This window comes from Pristiophorus japonicus, chromosome 2 (assembly GCF_044704955.1).
Source record: "Pristiophorus japonicus isolate sPriJap1 chromosome 2, sPriJap1.hap1, whole genome shotgun sequence".
Lineage (NCBI taxonomy): Eukaryota > Metazoa > Chordata > Chondrichthyes > Pristiophoridae > Pristiophorus > Pristiophorus japonicus.
This window is the reverse complement of record NC_091978.1, coordinates 196,364,548-196,386,314: the sequence shown is the minus strand read 5'-3', so window position 1 is coordinate 196,386,314 and position 21,767 is coordinate 196,364,548. Positions and strand designations below refer to the sequence as shown.

Below are 21,767 nucleotides of genomic sequence, written 5' to 3'. Positions count from 1 at the left end.
CTACATGACGCAGGAGCTGGCGGAATCTTCGAAAGACCTCACCTGCATCAACATGTACAGAGGTCTGTTCATCTACAATAGATGCCCGTTTGGGATTTGATCAGCCGCGGCAATTTTTCAAAGGAACATGGAGAGCCTGCTAAAGTCGGTTCCACGCACCATGGTTTTCCAGGACGACATACTGGTCCCAGGTCGGGACACCATCGAACACTTGAAGAACCTGGAAGAAGTTCTAAGTCAGCTAGATCGTGTGGGACTCAGGTTGAAACGCTCGAAGTGTATTTCCCTGGCGCCAGAGGTCAGGTTCTTAGGGAGAAGAATCACGGCAGACGGCATCAGACCCACCAATGCCAAGACAGTGGCCATCAAGAACGTGCTGAGCCCACAGAGCTGCGGTCCTGGGACTCCAACTATTTTGCTAATTTCCTACCTGGGTTAAGCACCTTGCCAGAACCCCTGCATGTGCTGCTACGCAAGCGAGATGACTGGGTATAGGGAAAATCACAAGAGACTGCTTTTGAGAAAGCCAGAAATCTGTTATGTTCCAACAAACTGCTTGTTCTGTATAACCCATGTAAACGTTTAGTGCTAGCTTGCGATACATCGTTGTACGCGGTCGGGTGTGTGTTACAACAAGCTAACGAATCGGGAACATTGCAACCGGTCGCCTATGCGTTCAGGAGTTTGTCCAAGGCTGAAAGGGCCTCCAGCATGATTGAAAAAGAAGCTCTGACATGCGTTTGCAGGGTGAAAAAAATGCACCAGTATCTGTTTGGTCTCAAGTTTGAGCTAGAAACCAACCATAAGCCACTCATATTGCTATTCTCAGAGAGCAAAGGGATTAATACCAATGTCTCTGCCCGCGTCCAAAGATGGGCGCTTACGCTGTCTGCATATAACTATGTAATTCGCCACAGACCAAGCACAGAGAACTGCGCTGATGCTCTCAGTCGGTTACCATTGCCCACCACCGGGGTGGAAATGGCACAGCCTGCAGACTTGCTCTTGGTGATGGATGCGTTTGAGAATGAAAAGTCACCCGTTACGGCCCGCCAGATCAGGACTGGGACCAGCCAGGATCCTTTACTGTCCCTTGTAAAAAAAACTGTTTCCTCCGTGGGAGCTGTTCCAGCGTCCCAGCGGAGATGTATGAAGAGATCAAGCCGTTCCAGCGGCGCAAAGATGAAATGTCCATACAGGCGGATTGTCTTTAGTGGGGCAATCACGTGGTTTTGCCGAAGAAAGGCAGGGAAACGTTCATACGCGACCTACACAGTACCCACCCAGGCATAGTAATGATGAAAGCTATAGCCAGATCCCATGTGTGGTGGCCCAGCATTGACTCAGATTTGGAGTCTTGCGTGCGCCAATGCAATACTTGCTCTCAACTCAGCAATGTACCCAGGGAGGCACTGCTAAGTTTGTGGTCATGACCTTCTAAACCGTGGTCGAGGATCCACGTTGACTTTGCGGGCCCATTTCTAGGCAAAATGTTTTTGGTTGTTGTGGATGCTTATTTAAAATGGATTGAGTGTGTAATAATGTTTGTAAGCACGTCCACAGCCAGCATTGAAAGCCTACGAACCATGTTCGCCACGCATGGCCTACCTGATGTCCTTGTCAGCGACAATGGGCCGTGCTTCACCAGTGCTGAATTCAAGGAATTCATGACCCGCAATGGGATCAAGCACGTCACATCTGCCCCGTTCAAGCCCGCATCCAACGGCCAGGCAGAACGGGCAGTCCAAGCCATCAAGCAAAGCTTGAAACGTGTGTCGGAAGGCTCCCTGCAGACCCACATGCCCCTGCTCAGCTACAGCACCAGATCCCATTCGCTCACCTGGGTTCCCCCAGCCGAGCTGCTCATGAAAAGGGCGCTCAAAACAAGGCTCTCTTGTCCATCCTGATCTCCATGATTATGTCGAGGACAGGCGGCATCCACAAGGCATGTACCATAGTCACGCAAACTTGTCACGCGATATTGAAGTCAATGACCCTGTATTTGTACTCAACTATGGACATGGTCCCAAATGTCTTGCTGGCACTGTCATAGCCAAAGAAGGGAGTAGGGCGTTTCAGGTCAAACTTGCTAATGGACTAACTTGCAGAAAGCATTTGGACCAAACCAAACTGCGATTCATAGACAGCCATGAGCAACCCGAAGAGGACACCACCAATTTCGACCCTCCAACACACACACAAGTGGCAACCGACATCACGGTTGACCACGAAGCTGAACTCATCATCCCAGCAGCTCAGCAAGGCCAGCAGCCCAGCAAAAACCAACCAACTCACCCACACCTGCATTTGTACCGAGACAATCAACAAGGGAGCGAAAAGCCACAGATCATCTCACCCTGTAAATAAGTGTACTATTAACTTTGGGAGGGAGTGATGTTATGTATGCAATACTTTGCAACCTGTATCATACCACCACCAGAGGGCATACCTGTTGGAGTCCCAAGGGATCCCAGCATCCCTTGGGAGCACTGTATATAAGCAGGCCTCCCATGCTGTACCAGCACTCTGGAGTTCGAATAAAGGAGCTAAGGTCACACTTACTCATGTCTGCAGTACTCAGTTACATTGCTTTATTATGAACACAACAGAACTTTTCCAGGATATGTAGTAATAAATTACATTCAATGAATGAAGACAATTACATTGAAGGTAGATAATCTTTTCCTCCCCTCCAGTAAGAAATCAGTATTTCTACCCATGTAGTTTACTATCATTTAACATTTAAGGCTTACATGTTCCCCTGTTGATTCCTAGGTGCTGCTATGCTTTTCTCGAGACACACTAGTTCTTGATCATTTCAGCTACAGCAGTGCTTCTCCCCCCAAGTCATATATCAGAGGTAAGATAATCTGCTTGTCATTGTATTCAGCATCACATGTATATCCACTGAAAACCTTAGCAAGACTTGCATCAGTCCTATGTTCCAGTTTATATATTAGAACTTTCAATTAGATTTCAAAAGGAAGTGTCTTACTCGGCATATTTTAGTTGCTATCTATATACCAAAGAATCTCCTATAATCAGGATCTGTCACAATCCTATTAATGTTTGTATAAGAAATTGGCTTAATTTTTACATCGTCAAAAAGATTGTTATTTGTGACTGGCTAAGGACTATAACTAAGAATATTATGATGTAACAGAAAAGCATAATTTATTCACATCCTTGCACTTGTGCTTTCTGATAGGGAAACTTGCATTAGAGGATTATGCTGTTGTGTACCCTCCAAATGGTAAGTGTGATGGAATGGTTTCCTTGAATGGCAGATGTAATATTTACTGATTACAATATGTGGGTTTTGGAGTCTCCCATTTTTCTTTTAGTTTCATGTGTGTTTTTCTTTAAAAACATAGGCCCCAAGTTTCCACACGCAGCAAAACAGGCGCCCCTCCGAGCTGGGCGCCTGTTTTTCGCGCCGAAAAGGGCGCCTGAAAAAAAACGCGCTATTCTCGAGCGCTTTGCAGCTCGATGTCTGCCTGGCGCGGCGCCCAGAGGGCGGAGCCTACCACTCGCGCCGATTTTGTAAGTAGGAGGGGGCGGGTACCATTTAAATTAGTTTTTTTCGTGCCGGCAACCCTGCGTGTGCGCGTTGGAGCGTTCGCGCATGCACAGTGTGAAGGAAACATTGGCACTCGGCCATTTTTGTAGTTCTTTGTAGCTGTTCAATTTTTAACATTTTTTTAATAAAACCACATTGCCCTTCCATGATCAGCACTGAGGCTTCTTGCAGCAGCAGGAAGCCTCAGAAGTTGAGGCAGCCGTTTCCCGACGGGCCCGACCGACGGCAGGTTGGAATTATTTGTATAAGTATAACTAAGGATTTATTGTAGAATGTAATGACTTCCCTTCCCCCCCCTCGCCCCCACCTCGTTCCGGACGCCTAATTTGTAACCTGCGCCTGATTTTTTAATGTGTAGACAAGGTTTTTTCAGGCCTACAAAAATCTTCACTTGCTCCATTCTAAGTTAGTTTGGAGTACATTTTCACTGTGGAAACTTTCAAATCAGGCGTCAGTGGCTGGACATGCCCCCTTTTGAAAAAAAAATTCTGTTCCAAAGTGAAACTGTTCTACCTGACTAGAACTGGAGCAAACTAAATGTGGAGAATTGCGATTTCTAAGATACTCCGTTCTCCACCAGTTGCTCCTAAAAATCAGGAGCAAATCATGTGGAAACTTGGGGCCATTGAAACATAAAAAAATCTTCTCATCTTGGTCCTAAATGGCTTACCCCTTATCCTTATTTATTTATTTAGATATTAATGTTGAGAAATTCAATATATAAATTGATAACTACTAGTCACTGCTTATAATGGTTGGGATATACTAAGGCAATTATTTGCTAATTCTTTATTACCGATATATCTAAACTGAAAATGACAGTTATTGCCAATATACTCACTCCTTGTGTTTAATAAGTAACTTGATAGCCAAAAAACCATTATGAAACAAAGATCCAATGTTGGTCACATTAAACCGAATATACTTGTTCTGCACAGGGGTAATTCCATTCCATGGATTTGCAATGTACGGTAAGTAATGTTTTTCCACTAAACATTTTTAAAAGTCAGTAGAGGTTAGACTAGATGTTTACCACACTGTTTGATTATTTGCAATCGAACAGTGTTCAAGATTCATCGTACCCCTTTCCTCAATATGCTATAAGCTCAGCTTCTGCACTTCATCCATTGTCTCAATTTCTCTACTTATTGTATTTTTGTTAAGTGACCACCTATAATTGCTATTTTAACAATCAGTGCTCTGTAGGAGTGGCCTAATGTTACATGTCCATGTTTATTGTGATCAATTTTCATCATTTATAGCCTTTGAAATGGGAAAAAGTACCTCAAATCAAAGTTGTTTTTTTCAAATTTGTTAAGCACAGAAAATGCTGGGTTTTCATTTAGCAGGCCAGCTTCCTAATTAAAGCAAGCATTCATTCAGAAGGAATAACAAATTACTTTCTCTGGTTGGGGGTCATCAATTTAAAATTGTCATTGAGAGTGAGGAGCAAGGTCAGGAGAAATGTTTTCAGAGGGTTGCCGGAACACATAATACTTTGCCACAGGTAGGGACCATTGCATCTTTTAAGATAAAATAAGATAAGTATGTGAAGCAGATGAAAATATATGGCTGTGGGGAGAACACAAGACAGTAGGATTAGATTTGGATTGCTCCAGCAAAGAAACAAAACAAACTCAATGAATGGGCTCCTGTGCTATCAACTTCTGTGATTTTATGATTCCGGGTAGGGCAATAAAGGGGTATCATCACTGCTCAAATATGGAAAGCTAATATGACACAATGATAAAGCTCCACATACAATTAGGTAATCCCTTTCACACCCTAAGAATGAATGTCTAACCCTCTTCCATTACAAAGATTGACCCTTTTAAATTGTTCACACTTCAAATCAGATGATATTTTGCTCCAGCTTTACTGACTCCTAGTTTCAGTTTGATTTGAATCCTCAGCAACAACAGCATTCACTTCCTCAATGTAGAAAATATTGCAAGATGCTTCATGGAAGCGTTGGGAAAAAACAACACCTAACCAGAAAGAGGGAGATTTTGGAATGGCCGGCATTACAGACTTTTAAAGGAGGAGACAGAAAAGGAAACGCAGATTTGGGGATAAAATTTCAGAGCATGAGAGACCTTAGTGACTGACTACCATTTGTTAAGTGAAGAAAGAGGAGAATGCACAAAAGGCTAGAATCAAGAACGGACAGTTGGTGGGTGGGTTAGGAGGTTGTAAGCCTTGAGGAAATTACAGAATAGGGAGGAGCGAGACCATGGAGGATTGTAAACACAAGGGGCTGGATTTTCGGCTGTTTCGTCCCTCATTTAGTGTCCCGGCGGGGCGTTAAATGCTGTTTCTGGGCGTGATGCCGGGCGTCCAGAATTTAGCGCCCGGCCGGAAGATTCGGCTAATGGTTTGCACCACGCAGAAACTTATCGCCCAGCCCTCCATTTTCAGCGTGATTATGAAGTCAATCATCGTGCAAGGTTGCGCTCGCACCCCGGATGGAACATTAGGCCCTAACGACTCATTTAACGACCGTCCCAAGAAACGCCCAAGGTTCAAATTGAGATGGTAGAGAGGTGGGTTTTTAATTGGCTGCACACACGTTGCCTTGTGAGCACCATTGCACAATGCAGAGGTCTTCAGAAACTGAAACGGATGCCACTCCTTAAACATACAGTTGGTCTGCAACCACATGCAGTGCGTCCTTACAGTGAATGCATGCTATCCAGGGAGCACACGTGATGCTTTCATCGAGGTGGCCATTGAAATGCAGATGGACACTTGAGGTTGAACAGGAATGCAAAATTGTGAATACTTCGGTTCAGCTTGAGACGGTTACCAGGGAGATTGATGGATTAATGGCAAGGCAACAAGTTTGTGGTGGAGGCCAAAGCCGATGGTTTCAGTCTTCCTATAGTTTAGCTGAAGATAATTGGGGCCCATCCAAGACTACATTTTAGATTCGCAGTTTGACAGCACAGAAATGATGAGAAATCAAGAGAGATGGTAGAGAGGTGGGTTTTTAATTGAAATACATCTGGATGCTGACCCAATGTCTGGACAATGACAACAACAACTTATAATTATATAGTGACTTTAACATAGTGAAACGTCCCAAGGCACTTCACAGGAGCGTTGTACAACTAAATTTGACACCAAGTCACATAGAGATATTAGGCCAGATGACCAAAAGCTTGGTCAAAGAGATAGGTTTTAAGGAGCGTCTTAAATGAGGATGACCCCAAGGGAAAGCATACAGATGTGGAAAAGAGGGAGCTGAGGATGGATCTTCGGTGGGTTGAGTGAGAAGAAAAGCTATTGCTAGAGATGCTCTAGTTGCGAATAGATAGATAAGAGTGGAAACCAGGTAAGTGTCGCCCCACCCAGATCGACAACAGAGGAAGGCATTGAAGGAGGATGATGCTGTCAATAATATTGAAGGCTGCAGAGAGATCAAGAAGAATAAGTAGAGAGAATGCACCATGGTCACAGTCGCAGAAATTCGCACTCATCACTTTGGCCAGGACCATTTTGGTGCTGTGGGAGGGGTGGAAATCTGATTGGAGGGATTACGACAGAGTTGCAGGAAAGATAAGCATAGAATTGGGAGGCACAACATATTCAAGGAGCTTGGATAAGAAAAGAAGGTTGGAGATGGAATGATAGTTAATAAGGAGAGAGGGGTTAAGGGTAGGTTTTTTGAGGAGGGGTAGATTTGAAAGAGAGGGGACAGTGCCAAATAAGAGGGTAATCCTAAAATAATGGATTGTTTTTGCAGCAGGGAGCTAAGCACAGTCGATGTGGCAAAGCCATATCTGCCAATGAATGGCTAAACCTGTTGAACACCAGCTTCGCTCCAGCTTAATCCCTGTGATTTGTGGGAACGGAGATGGGAGCCATTCAGTCGGGAGAGTGACCGTTTTGCTGTGTTCAAGGTCATTAAAAGCAGAGGTGAAGGGATGGTTGATAAAATCAACAGCAACAGGGGCTCTAATAGATTGCTAAGGCTGAGCAATTGAGAGTTAGAAAGTGTGGTTGTATGCAAGTTCACAATTTGTACCTTCCACATAAATATACACATAAGACCAAAGACTGCCCTAAGTGGAGGAAGTGCATCCAGGAGTACGGTGAGCACCTCGAGTCTCATCGCCGAGAGTATGCAGAAATCAAGCGCAGGCAGCGGAAAGAGCGTGCGGCAAACCAATCCCACCCACCCTTTCCCTCAACTATCTGTCCCACTTGTGACAGGGATTGTGATTCTCGTATTGGACTGTTCAGCCACCTAAGGACTCATTTTTAGGAGTGGAAGCAAGTCTTCCTCGATTCCGAGGGACTGCCTACGATGATGATGATGACACATAATTATGGAATTTGACCTGAAAATACCAATTCCGCTCCCAGAATAATGGCCCAGAAATTGCTGGAAAAATAATGTCATGTTCACAGCACCCGCCATTATTAGTGTGTATAAAAACCCCAGCAATTTGTAGCGAAGAAGAGAGATAACTTCTTCCGATTCCATATAGATTGTTGGATAATTTGCTGGTAATTTTTCAGTTTGGCGAGGCTATCTTGTCGTGAGCCTCCCCATTGTGCGCCATGAAATTGCTGAATTTACGCCATTAATATGAATTACATGGGGTTACATAGAATATACGGCACAGAGACAGGCTATTCAGCCCAACCAGTCTAATCCGGTGTTTATGCTCCATTTGAGCCTCCTTCGGTCTTTTCTCGTTTAACCCTATCAGCACAACCCTCTATTCCCTTCTCCCTGATATGCTTATCTATCCGCCCCTTAAATGCATCTATATTATTCGCTTCAACCAATCTCTGTGGTAGCAAGTTCCACATTCTTTCCACTCTGGGTAAAACAGTTTCTTCTCAATTCTCTATTTGATTTTGTGATGACTGTCGAATATTGATGGCCTCTAGTTATGCTCTTCCTCACAAATGGAAACATTCTCTCTGTATCTGCTCTATCAAAACCTTTCTTGATTTTAATGACCTCTATTAGGTCACCCCTCAGCCTTCTCTTTTCAAGAGAAAAGAGACCCAGTCTGTTCATCCTTTCCTGATATGTATACCCTTGCATTTCTGATATCATCCCTGTAAATCTTCTCTGCACCCTCTACTGTGTCTCTATATCCTCTTTTATAATATGGCGACCACAATTGCATACACTACTCCAAATGTGGTCTAACGAAGGTTCGATACAAGTTTAGCATAACTTCACTACTTTTAAATGCTATCCCTCTAGAAGTAAACCTTAATGCTTGGTTTACTTTTTTATGGCCTTGTTGGTAGTCTGTGTCAATACTTTTAGTGATTTGTGCATTTGTATTCAGAGATCCTTTTGCTCCTCTACCCCACCCTGATTCCACATTAGTGACCTTATTCATTCGTCTATTATGTGATACCTTATCAAAGGCCTTTTGAAAATCTAGATAAATTACATCTACTGCATTACCCTTGTCTACTTTCTCTGTTACCTCTTCAAAAAATTCAATTAGGTTTCCCTTTTGAAATCCATGCTGATTATTTATTACTTTATTTTTCATTTCTGAATGTTTTATTTTCTCCTTCAGTAGGGATTCCATTATTTTTCCTACTACCAATGGCCTATAGTTCCCTGGACATGCTCTATCTCCCTTCTTAAATATAGGTATTATGTTAACTATACGCCAGCTGTCTGGCACTACACCTTTTTCTAAAGAATTACTAAATATGTGTTGTAAAGCCTCTGTTTTCCCTTCCCTAGATTTTTAAAAAAATGCGTGGATGTAATCCATCTGGACCTGGGATTTCATTAGTTTATTTAGTATATCCCCTCTTTTTATTTTAAATGCACTTAACTCATTACTAATCTCATCATTCAATGTCACTCCACCTGTTCGATCTCCCGAGTAAATACTGAAGTAAAGTAATTATTTAATACCTCTGCCATCTCTATTGCTGCATGTGGTATTATCCTTTCCATCCCTTAGTGGCCCTATTCCCATTCCAACCTTCCTTTTTTTAATTTTGTGCTTGTAAAATATTTTACTATTTTGTTTTATGTTCCTTGATTATTTAATTTCATAGTTCCTCTTTGCCTTCTTAATTATTTTTTTGACTTTTCTCTCCTAATCCCTTCATATTCTCCCTTATCATGTTCTCCCCTGCTGTCCATGTACTTCATGTATGCCTCTCTCCTTACCCTCAATTTTTCCCTTATGGCTTTATTCATCCATGGTATCTCATTAGTGTTTAGATTGTTCTTGTTTATTAGCGGAATATAGTTTTCCTGGACTCTATTGAACACTGTTTTAAATGTTTCCCATTGCTGTTCAACTTCATTGTTTGCCAATATTGTTGTACATTTTATTTTCTCAAGTGTTATTCTTAGCCCCTCAAAATCTGCTTTTCTCCAATCTATTACCCTGGTCTTTGTCATACCTATAACCTTCTCAATTATTATCTTAATTAATCTTGCCGCAGCCACACCTGGAGTATTGTGTACAGTTTTGGTCTCCTAACTTGAGGAAGGACATTCTTGCTATTGAGGGATTGCAGCGAAGGTTCACCAGGTTGATTCCCGGGATGGCGGGACTGACATATCAAGAAAGACTGGATCAACTGGGCTTGTATTCACTGGAGTTCAGAAGAATGAGAGGGGATCTCATAGAAATGTTTAAAATTCTGACGGGTTTAGACAGGTTAGATACAGGAAGAATGTTCCCAATGTTGGGGAAGTCCATAACCAGGGGTCACAGTCTAAGGATAAGGGGTAAGCCATTTAGGACCGAGATGAGGAGAAACTTCTTCACCCAGAGAGTGGTGAACCTGTGGAATTCTCTACCACAGAAAGTTGTTGAGGCCAATTCACTAAATATATTCAAAAAGGAGTTAAATGTAGTCCTTACTACTAGGGGGATCAAGGGGTATGGCGAGAAAGCAGGAATGGGGTACTGAAGTTGCATGTTCAGCCATGAACTCATTGAATGGCGGTGCAGGCTCGAAGGGCCGAATGGCCTACTCCTACACCTATTTTCTATGTTTCAATAAGGACAGGTAATTCATGTTGTAGGGACCCTGTTAATATGTTTTATGGTCTTGACATGACACTCAACCTTGGAGACCTAGAAAGGGAACAATGAAATTGTGAAATCTCACTCCTGCAGGTTCCTAGAGGTTTTTTTAAAAATTTAAATTTTTTCCATGCTTTTCCTTTCTATCTTTCTCTCAATTCACTTTCTTTCCCTCTTCTTTTTTCTCTTTCTGTGTCTTATTTCCTTCTCTGTCATTTGCTCGCTTTCTTTCTCTATCCTTAAATTTAATTGGTTAACAAAATAGACCATTGGACCTGACATTCATGAAGTTACAAATGCTCTATTGGCATCGCCCCACAACTATTAATTTGCATTTCCAGCAATTTGCGGCGCAAAAATAAAACGATCTGAAGGGTAAGGTTATAAAATCCCATTTACGCCGTTTGGCAATGATTTCTGGCTAATGTGTACTAAAAAGCAAATTTAACTTATTAGTCATTGTAAATCAGTGACCGTGACAAAATATTGGGCTAGAATTTCCCTTCCAATCGCCCAGTTACCGCCCATTTTGGTAAAAAATGTAAATTACCGCCCGTTTCCGCTCCCGATTAGTGCCGGCGGTAATTTGGGCCTACCATTACTGCCGGCGTTGCTGCAAACCGCCCACCCACTTTGGAGATCCAAAAAAGTCGGAAAATTCACTCAGTCCTAAATTCCATTAAAATCCATTTCTTAGGGCCTGCTACCGCCCGTTAACGCTGCACTGGATACCGCCCATTTCTGGAGTACTTACCTGACTTGGGCCCAGCAATATGACTCCCTCCACTTTGCTTGCAGCTTCACATTGGCCCAGAAGATCATGGATAATCAATAAAAGCCATTTTTGATGCAAATGTAATGATGTGTGCTGTACATTTTAACATATATGAGGTTTCAACAACATGACCACCACTACTGTACTTAAGTGATTCGATGCAGAAAATTAATTTTTGTATCATTTGAATGTGATTGGGAGAACCTTTTGTTCAGTAGGCTTTGGGCTGACATATGCTGAGTTTCTGTTATAAATTCATTCTATGTTAGCTGATTGACACTTGGACTCTATGGTGGACTGGTGCATCACCTCACCAACATGCAAACATTGTATCAGGAAGTCTATGAAGGATTGTGACCTCTAAAAGCCTTGCAAATGATTGGATTGTGTAATAAAAAGTTCTCATATTCTAAGGGGCATTCAAAGAGGCTCATTGTCTCAGACACACACCAGACACTGAATTAACTCCCAGTACAGGATCACAGAGAGAAAGGGGCTCACCGTCTCACACAGAGGCCGGAGGGGTTGTGTCCATGCAATGGGGCCTCATCCAAGTCACTGTGTGTACATAACGACCTGAGGACGGGGGGTGGGGGGGCGGAGGGGAGGGAGGAGGGAGATGGGAGTCAGTCACTTGGTGTGCAAGGAGACCTGAGGAGGGGGGAGGGGGAGAACGGAGTCAGTCACTGGGTGTACAAGGAGACCTGAGGTGGGGTGGGGGAGAGAAGGGAGTCACTCACTAGGTGTACATCCAAGTAACCATTCTTCACTTGGTTTGACAGTGTGGTCGTGGGGCTATTCAACTGTAGCAGGTGTCACAACTGTAATGTATACACCCGTGAGAATGCTCACAGGTTGGTAGAGCTGTTGCATTGTGAGTGGTTTACCCAGTTATGGATGTTCACAAGACTCAAGAAAACCCCAGTCTAGGTCATCCAAGATAAGGTATGAGTTTTCAAGGGACACCGTCAATCACACATTTAAAGTTGTCTTTCCTAAAAGTTGTCAAATGGGATATATTTTCCCCTTCCCAGAAGTGAGTGAGACATAGTACAATAATGGTTTAGTTGAATGAAATTTTATGTAAAAGTAGTAATTTTTTTTAAACATTTCAACAATGTAATAAAATAAAAATTTTTATGAATGCAAATTTTGACAACAAACATTATAAACAACAAACAGCAACAACATTAACAATAGTATAAACACCACTGAAAAGACCCTGCACCCTCCCACAATTCTACCTGTGGCCACCTTTCCCAACGCCTTTCCTCCCCAATCCCGCCCTGACCCCTTCCTCCTCCTCCCGCTAACAATACCTGCCCATGTCGGGACCAGAATGTTCTGCACTAGCAGGGCACCTCGAGCGTGACTGCTGAGGGAGGAGGGGGGGGGTGCGAGAATGGCAGCACTATGTTTGGGAGTTCTGAAGAAGGTGGCTAAAGACCCATCTTCAAAGTCGGAAGAAACTGGTTCCTCCCAGCGATCATGTCCTGTCACCATTGGTGGTATGGCACCTTGAAGTGCAGTGCCATATCCCACAACCATCCATTGCCACAGTGAGGGAGAACACCCAGACTGCCAATCAACTCCGTCATGTCCTCCGATTGGCGGGCTGCTAAAGCCGCAATGTTTTCGGACAACCCAGCAGTGGACTGGAGGAGCTCTCGAATCAAGTCGATGCTCATCCTGGACAGTGCCACCATGTCCAGGCTAGCATTTGCCTGTCATGCAACATTCCCACTTTGGCGGATCAGCCGCCACGGATTCACCACGGGGGTCGGTGTGTGCTGTTGCAGTCCGCTTGGTCCCGCTTCCTCGGACTGGAATCCAAGAAAGTTGGATTCTAATGAAGAACCGGTGGCCGCAAGTAGAAACGACACTTGAAGTCCCGCCACCCCTCCCTCCTCATGTAACACCAGCGTTACAATGCTTTGAGGAGTGTTCTCCTGCAGCTCCTCCAGCACCATCTCCTCCACCACCATCTCTTCATTTCGTCTCCCTTGCAATGACTCCTCTCTGGGAGCGGCAGGCGGCTCCACCTCTGCAACTGTAAAAACATAACATTAATGGTTGGTGACGGGAGGGGAGAGGTCAGAGGTAACATCAAAGCAATTCACGTTGCGCAGGCTTATGTGGAGAACAAACATTTTTTACTGAGAAACATAACATCAAAGTATCATAAGCAAAGTATAGAGAAAGTACATGACAACAAAACTTCAGTCCCAGACAGTTTGGTTTCCAAGTGGCACAGTGTGATCAACCAAAAAAATCACCTTATCCTCCGGGACAACAGGTTCGGCACCAACACACGTGGCGGTGCGTTCATCCGCCCCCGTGAGGGCTGCAGGACGTTCCTCGAGATCCGTGAGAGGAATAGTCTTGGGCGGACCACTGACCGTTTTGCGTAGCTCCGCCCTATTGCCAGCTATTTTTTTCTGCAAAGGTGACAAAAAATATGTGTGAACTAATTTGACAGCTACTAATACCGAGCACACACATACATACATACATACATACATACATATATACATACACAATGTATTGGTACACATCTCCAATCTTTTCGTCATCGACTGCATGATTTAAGTTTTGTTAGCATGCAAATGTTGCATGATGAACACAATAAAATACAGAGGACTAACACAATGAGATCGATGATGGGAAATAAAAATAACACCAAGCTTTACAACATAATAAAACGTGTCACTACTTAAGAGTAAATAGTCAATGCATGATAAAAGTTAGTACTTACTCTCGCAGACCCAACGATGTCATTCCACCATTTGCGGCACTGGTTTGGCCCCCGCATCATATGCGCGACGGAGGACACCGTCTCAGCGATCTCTCGCCATAACCATTGATACACAAACGGTGACGGTTTCCCTTGCCCACCCTGTGTTAACTCATTCCACTTCGTCCACCAATGACTCCTGGGCTTCCTCCGAGAAACAAGTGGCCCTTTTTCTCCCATCTAACTCCCTCTCCACTTGCATGGCTTGATTCTCCATTCATTGGATATTTATATTTCAGTGTAAATAATTATTTATTTATTATCTTAAGATTTTTTATTATAATTATTATTACTTATTAATTATATTCTTTCATAATACTGTATGATATAATTGTGAAAATAGTAAAGAATCGTCAAAAAACCTAAAAAAAATTCCTCACAGCTCCTCTCACTGACATGCACTAACATCTGCAGTTTGAAAATGTTGAGTGCTGTCCTCTTCTCTGCGCATGTGCGGGGTCACCCTTGACTCTGAAATCATGGGAGAATGGCCAAGCATGCGCAGAGAAGCTTTTCCCGCCCTTTTATACAGCGGTTCTGCTTTCCTTTATACAGGTAAGCTGATCGCCGACTTTTGTCCCAGTTTGGCTGCCCGCTGCACTCCGCGACCGCACCGCTTCGCCGCCGCTGACAGACGACCCGAAAACCTCGGGAGCGCACACCAGCGCTATTCCGGCAGTTAAAAAGGCGCAACTGCCGCAATACCGCTAAGGATCGGGTGGGGGCGATCCACATGCAAATTCCAAACCATTGTATGTTGCATGGGATAAAACAGCATATCCTCCAAATCACCATGACCAACTCCTCAGGTGATCTGTTTAGTGTTATTTTTATTTCTCTTTCGGAGGGTATATATGAAATTTCTCACTGACCATAGAATAGTAATGTATATAGTTCCTTGAATAAATGGAATGCTGGGGTGCCAGGACGTTGGGTAAGAATACATTACAATATTTTATATTTACATAAGAACATAAGAAATAAGAACAGGAGTAGACCATACGGCCCCTCGAGCCTGCTCCGCCATTCAATAAGATCATGGCTGATCTGATCATGGACTCAGCTCCACTTCCCCGCTCACTCCCCATAATCCCTTATCCCCTTATCGTTTAAGAAACTGTCTATTTCTGTCTTAAATTTATTCAATGTCCCAGCTTCCACAGCTCTCTGAGGCAGCGAATTCCACAGATTTACAATCCTCTGAGAGAAGAAATTTCTCCTGTACTATGTGGGAAGTCAGGAACACTTCCGGTGTCCCTAACGACTACGTGTGCGGGAAGTGTGTCTGCCTCCAGCTCCTGACGGACCGCGTTGCGGAGTTGGAGCTGCGGATGGATTCACTCTGAAGCATGCACGATGCTGAGAGTGATGTGAACAGATACACCGCTTTGGGTACTGTTGAGGGGGATGACTCATCAGGGGAGAGCAGCAGCAGCCAAGTTCATGGCACCATGGCTGGCTCTGCTGCAGAGGAGGGGAGGAAAAAAAGTGGGAGAGCGATAGTGATAGGGGATTCAATTGTAAGGGGAATAGATAGGCATTTCTGCAGGATGGTATGTTGCCTTCTGGTGCAAGGGTCAAGGATGTCTCGGAGCGGGTGCAGGACATTTTGAAAAGGGAGGGTGAACAGCCAGTTGTCGTGATGCATATAGGGACCAACGATATCGGTAAAAAAACGGGATGAGGTCTTACGAGACGAATTTAGGGAGCTAGGAATTAAATTAAAAAGTAGGACCTCAAAAGTAGTAATCTCAGGATTGCTACCAGTGCCACGTGCTAGTCTGAGTAGGAATCGCAAGATAGCTCAGATCAATATGTGGCTTGAGGAGTGGTGCAGAAGGGACAGATTCAAATTCCTGGGACATTGGAACCGGTTCTGGGGGAGGTGAGACCAGTACAAACCGGACGGTCTGCACCGGGGCAGGATCAGAACCAATGTCCAAGGGGGAGTGTTTGCTCGTGCTGTTGGGGAGGAGTTAAACTAATATGACAGGGGAATGGGAATCTATGCAGGGAGACGGAGGGAAATAGAAGGGGGGCAGAGTCAAAAGATAGAAAGGAGAATAGTAAAAGTGGAGGGCAGAGAAACACAAGGCAAAAAGCAATAAGGGCCACATTACAGCAAGATTCAAAAGGGGCAAAGTGTGTTAAAAAGACAAGCCTGAAGGCTCTGTGCCTCAATGCGAGGAGTATTCGGAATAAGGTGGATGAATTAACTGCGCAGATAGCAGTTAACGGATACGATGTGATTGGCATCACGGAGACATGACTCCAGGGTGACCAAGGCTGGGAACTCAACATGCAAGGGTATTCAGCAATTAGGAAGGATAGACAGAAAGGAAAAGGAGGCGGGGTGGCGTTGCTGGTTAAAGAGGAAATCAATGCAGATGACATGGAATCAGTATGGGTGGAGCTGCGGAATTCCAAAGAGCAGAAAACGCGAGTGGGAGTTGTGTATAGACCACCAAATAGTAGTAGTGAGGTTGGGGATAGCATCAAACAAGAAAAAAGGGATGTGTGCAATAAAGGTACAGCAGTAATCATGGGCGACTTTAATCTACATATAGATTGGGCTAACCTAACTGGTAGCAATGCGGTGGAGAAGGATTTCCTAGAGTGTATTAGGGATAATTTTCTGGACCAATATGTCGAGGAACCAACCAGGGAGCTGGCCATCCTAGACTGAGTGATGTGTAATGAGAAGGGACTAATTTGCAATCTTGTTGTGCGAGGCCCTTTGGGGAAAAGTGACCATAATATGGTAGAATTCCTTATTACGATGGAGAGTGACAAAGTTAATTCGGAAACTAGGGTCCCAAACTTAAGGAAAGGTAACTTCGAAGGTATGAGGTGCAAGCTCGAGGGGCTAGATGGCCTACTCCTGTTCCAAATTCTTATGTTCTAATTCTTATGTAATTGGCTAGAATAGACTGGCAGAGGATACTTAAAGGGTTGACGGTGGATAAGCAATGGCAAACATTGAAAGATCACATGGATGAACTTCAGCAATTGTACATCCCTGTCTGGAGTAAAAATAAAACTGGGAAGGTGGCTCAACCATGGCTAACAAGGGAAATTAACGATAGTGTTATAACCAAGGAAGAGGCATATAAATTGGCTAGAAAAAGCAACAAACCTGAGGACTGGGAGAAATTTAGAATTCAACAGAGGAGGACTAAGGGTTTAATTAAGAAGGGGAAAATAGAGTACGAGAGGAAGCTTGCAAGAAACATAAAAACTGACTGCAAAAGCTTCTGTAAATATGTGAAGAGAAAAAGATTAGTAAAGACAAACGTAGGTCCTTTGCAGTCGGATTCAGGTGAATTTATAATGGGGAACAAAGAAATGGCGAACAAAGAAATGGCAGACCAATTGAACCAATACTTCGGTTCTGTCTTCACAAAGGAAGATACAAATAACCTTCCAAATGTACTAGAGGACAGTGGGTCTAGTGAGAATGAGGAACTGAAAGATATCCTTATTAAGCGGGAAATTGATGGGATTAAAGGCCAATAAATCCCCGGGTCCTGATAGTCTGCATCCCAGAGTACTTAAGGAAGTGGCCCGAGAAATAGTGGATGCATGAGTGATCATTTTCCAACAATCTATCGACTCTGGATCAGTTCCTATGGACTGGAGGGTAGCTAATGTAAAGCCACTTTTTAAAAAAGGAGGGAGCGAGAAAGCGAGTAATTATAGACTGGTTAGCCTGACATCAGTAGTGGGGAAAATCTTGGAATAAATCATTAAGGATGAAATAGCAGCCCATTTGGAAAGCAGTGACAGGATCGGACCGAGTCAGCATGGATTTATGAAAGGGAAATCATGCTTGACGAATCTTCTGGTTTTTTTTGAGGATGTAACTAGTAGAGTGAACAAGGGAGAACCACTGGATGTGGTGTATTTGGACTTTCAAAAGGCTTTTTACAAGGTCCCGCACAAGAGATTGGTGTACAAAATCAAAGCGCAAGGTATTGGGAGTAATGTATTGATGTGGATAGAGAATTGGTTGGCAGACAGGAAGCAGAGAATCGGGATAAACAGGTCCTTTTCAGAATGGCAGGCAGTTACTAGTGGAATGCCGCAGGGCTCAGTGCTGGGACCCCAGTTCTTTACAATATACATTAACGATTTGGATGAAGGAATAGAGTGTAATATCTCCAAGTTTGCGGATGATGCTAAACTGGGTGGCGGTGTGAGCTATGAGGAGGATGCTAAGAGGCTTCAGGGTGACTTGGATAGATTAGATGAGTGGGCAAATACATGGCAGATGCAGTATAATGTGGATAAATGTGAGGTTATCCATTTTGGGGGCAAAAACACGAAGGCAGAATATTATCTGAATGGCGGCAGACTAGAAAAAGAGGAGGTGCAACGAGACCTGGGTATCATGGTTCATCAGTCACTGAAAGTGGGCACGCAGGTACAGCAGGCGGTAAAGAAGGCAAATGGTATGTTGGCCTTCACAGCTAGGGGATTTGAATATAGGAGCAGGGAGGTCTTACTGCAGTTCTACAGGGCCTTAGTGAGGCCTCACCTGGAATATTGTGTTCAGTTTTGGTCTCCTAGTCTGAGGAAGGACGTTCTTGCTATTGAGGGAGTGCAGCGACGGTTCACCAGACTGATTCCAGGGATGGCTGGCCTGTCATATGAAGAGAGACTGGATCAACTGGGCCTTTATTCACTGGCGTTTAGAAGATGAGAGGCGATCTTATAGAAACATATAAGATTCTGACGGGACTGGACAGGTTAGATGCGGGAAAAATGTTCTCGATGTTGGGGAAGTCCAGAACCAGGGGACATAGTCTTAGGATAAGGGGTAGGCCATTTATGACTGAGATGAGGAGAAACTTCTTCACTCAGAGAGTTGTTGACCTGTGGAATTCCCTGCCGCAGTGAGTTGTTGATGCCAGTTCATTGGATATATTCAAGAGGGAGTTAGATATGGCCCTTAAGGTTAAGGGGATCAAGGGGGTATGGAGAGAAAGCAGGAAAGGGGTACTGAAGGGATGATCAGCCATGATCTTATTGAATGGCGGTGCAGGCTCGAATGGCCTACTCCTGCTATTTTATATGTTTCTATGTTTCTCATCTCCCTTTTAAATGGGTAGCTCCTTATTCTAAGATCGTGCCCTCTAGTTCTAGTCTCCCCAATCAATGGAAACATCCTCTCTGCGTCCAACTTGTTAAGCCCTATCATAATCTTATACGTTTCGATAAGATCACCTCTGATTCTTGTGAATTCCAATGAGTAGAGGCCCAACCTACTCAGCCTTTCCTCATATATCAACCCCCTCATCCCCGGAATCAACCTAGTGAACCTTCTCTGAATTGCTTCCAAAGCAAGTATATCCTTTTGTAAATATGGAAACCAAAACTGCATGCAGTATTCCAGGTGTGGCCTCACCAATACCTTATATAGCTGTAGTAAGACTTCCCTGCTTTTATACTCCATCCCCTTTGCAATAAAGGCCAAGATACCATTGGCCTTCCTGATCACTTGCTGTACCTGCATACTATCCTTTTGTGTTTCATGCACAAGTACCCCCAGGTCCTGCTGTACTGCGGCACTTTGCACTCTTTCTCCATTTAAATAATAACTTGCTCTTTGATTTTTTTCTGGCAAGGTGCATGACCTCACACTTTCCAACATTATTTGCCATCTCAAATTTTTGCCCACTCACTTCGCCTGTCAATGTCCTTTTGCAGATTTTTTGTGTCCTCCTCACACATTCCTTTTCCTCCCATCTTTGTATCATCAGCAAACTTGGCTATGTTACACTCAGTCCTTTCTTCCAAGTCATTAATATAGATTGTAAATAGTTGGGGTCCCAGCACTGATCCCTGTAGCACCCCACTAGTTACTGATTTCCAACCAGTGAATGAACCATTTGTCCCGACTCTCTGTTTTCTGTTAGTTAGCCAATCCTCTATCCATGCTAATATATTACCCCCAACCCCGTGAACTTTTATCTTGTGCAGTAACCTTTTATGTGGCACCTTGTCAAGTGCCTTCTGGAAGTCCAAATACACCACATCCACTGGTTCCCCTTTATCCACCCTGTTCATTACATTCTCAAAGAACTCCAGCACATTTGTCAAACATGACTTCCCCTTCATTAATCCATGCTGACTCTGCCTGACCGAATTTTGCTTTTCCAAATGTCCTGCTACGACTTCTTTAATAATGTACTCCAACATTTTCCCAACCACAGATGTTAGGCTAACTGGTCTATAGTTTCCTGCTTTTTGTCTGCCTCCGTTTTTAAATAGGGGCGTTACATTTGCAGTTTTCCAATCTGCTGGGACCTCCCCAGAATCCAGGGAATTTTGGTAAATTACAACCAATGCATCCATAATCCCTGCCACGACTTGTCTTAAGACCCTAGGATGCACGCCATCAGGTCCAGGGGATTTATCTGCCTTTAGTCCCATTATCTTACTGAGTACCACCTCCTTAGTGATTGTGATTGTATTACGTTCCTCCCCCACTATAGCCCCTAGACTATCCATTGTCGGAATATTGTTGGTGTCCTCTACTGTAAAGACTGATACAAAATATTTGTTCAGAGTTTCTGCCGTCTCCAAGTTCCCCATTCCCTAATTCCCCAGTCTCGGTCCTCTAAGGGACCAACATTTACTTTAGCCACTCTTTTCCTTTTTATATACCTATAGAAACTCTTGCTATCTGTTTTGATATATTGCGCTAGTTTACTTTCATAGTCTATCTTCTCTTTATTAATCATTTTTTTAGTCGTTCTTTGCTGGCTTTTAAAAGCTTTCCAGTCTTCTGTCCTCTCACTAGTTTTGACCACTTTGTATGCCCTTGTTTTTAATTGGATACCATCCTTTATTTCTTTTGTTAGCCATGGATGGCTATCTTTTCTCTTGCACCCTTACCTCCGCACTGGAATATATTTTTCTTGAGAGTTGTGAAATATCTCCTTAAATGTACACCACTGTTCATCAATCGTCCTACACTTTAATCTATTTTCCCAGTCCACTTTAGCCAACTCTGCCCTCATACCTTCATAGTCTCCTTTATTTAAGCTTAATACGCTGGTTAGAGATCCAACTTTCTCACCCTCCATCTGAATTTGGAACTCAATCATGCTATGATCACTCATTCCAAGGGGATCCTTTACTGGAAGATTGTTTATTAATCCTGTCTCATTACACAGGACCAGATCTAAGATAGCCTGCCCCCTGGTTGGTTCTGTTGCATAATGCTCAAGGAGCCTGTCCCTTATGCACTCTATGAACTCCTCCTCAAGGCTACCCTGACCAATTTGATTTGTCCAATCAATATGGATGTTTAAAATCATCCATGATTATTGCTGTTCCCTTTTTACAAGCCCCCACTATTTCATAGAAACATAGAAAATAGGTGCAAGAGCAGGCCATTCAGCCCTTCTAGCCTGCACCGCCATTCAATGAGTTCATGGCTGAACATGAAACTTCAGTACCCCCTTCCTGCTTTCTCGCCATAACCCTTGATCCCCCGAGTAGTAAGGACTTCATCTAACTCCCTTTTGAATATATTTAGTGAATTGGCCTCAACTACTTTCTGTGGTAGAGAAT

The 21,767-nt window shown here is 43.6% G+C and overlaps 1 protein-coding gene across 7 annotated transcripts in view; it reads left to right on the top strand.

Moving 5' to 3' along the window:
• tbc1d19 (TBC1 domain family, member 19) overlaps positions 1-21,767 on the top strand; it is a 317,152-nt gene that overhangs the window by 198,636 nt on the left and 96,749 nt on the right. For all 7 annotated transcript variants that reach the window (XM_070870665.1, XM_070870657.1, XM_070870654.1 and 4 more), the window contains 3 exons: positions 2,776-2,860; positions 3,209-3,253; positions 4,519-4,551. In XM_070870665.1, the coding sequence (XP_070726766.1) occupies positions 2,776-2,860; positions 3,209-3,253; positions 4,519-4,551 (163 nt within the window). The remainder of the gene's footprint in view (positions 1-2,775; positions 2,861-3,208; positions 3,254-4,518; positions 4,552-21,767) is intronic.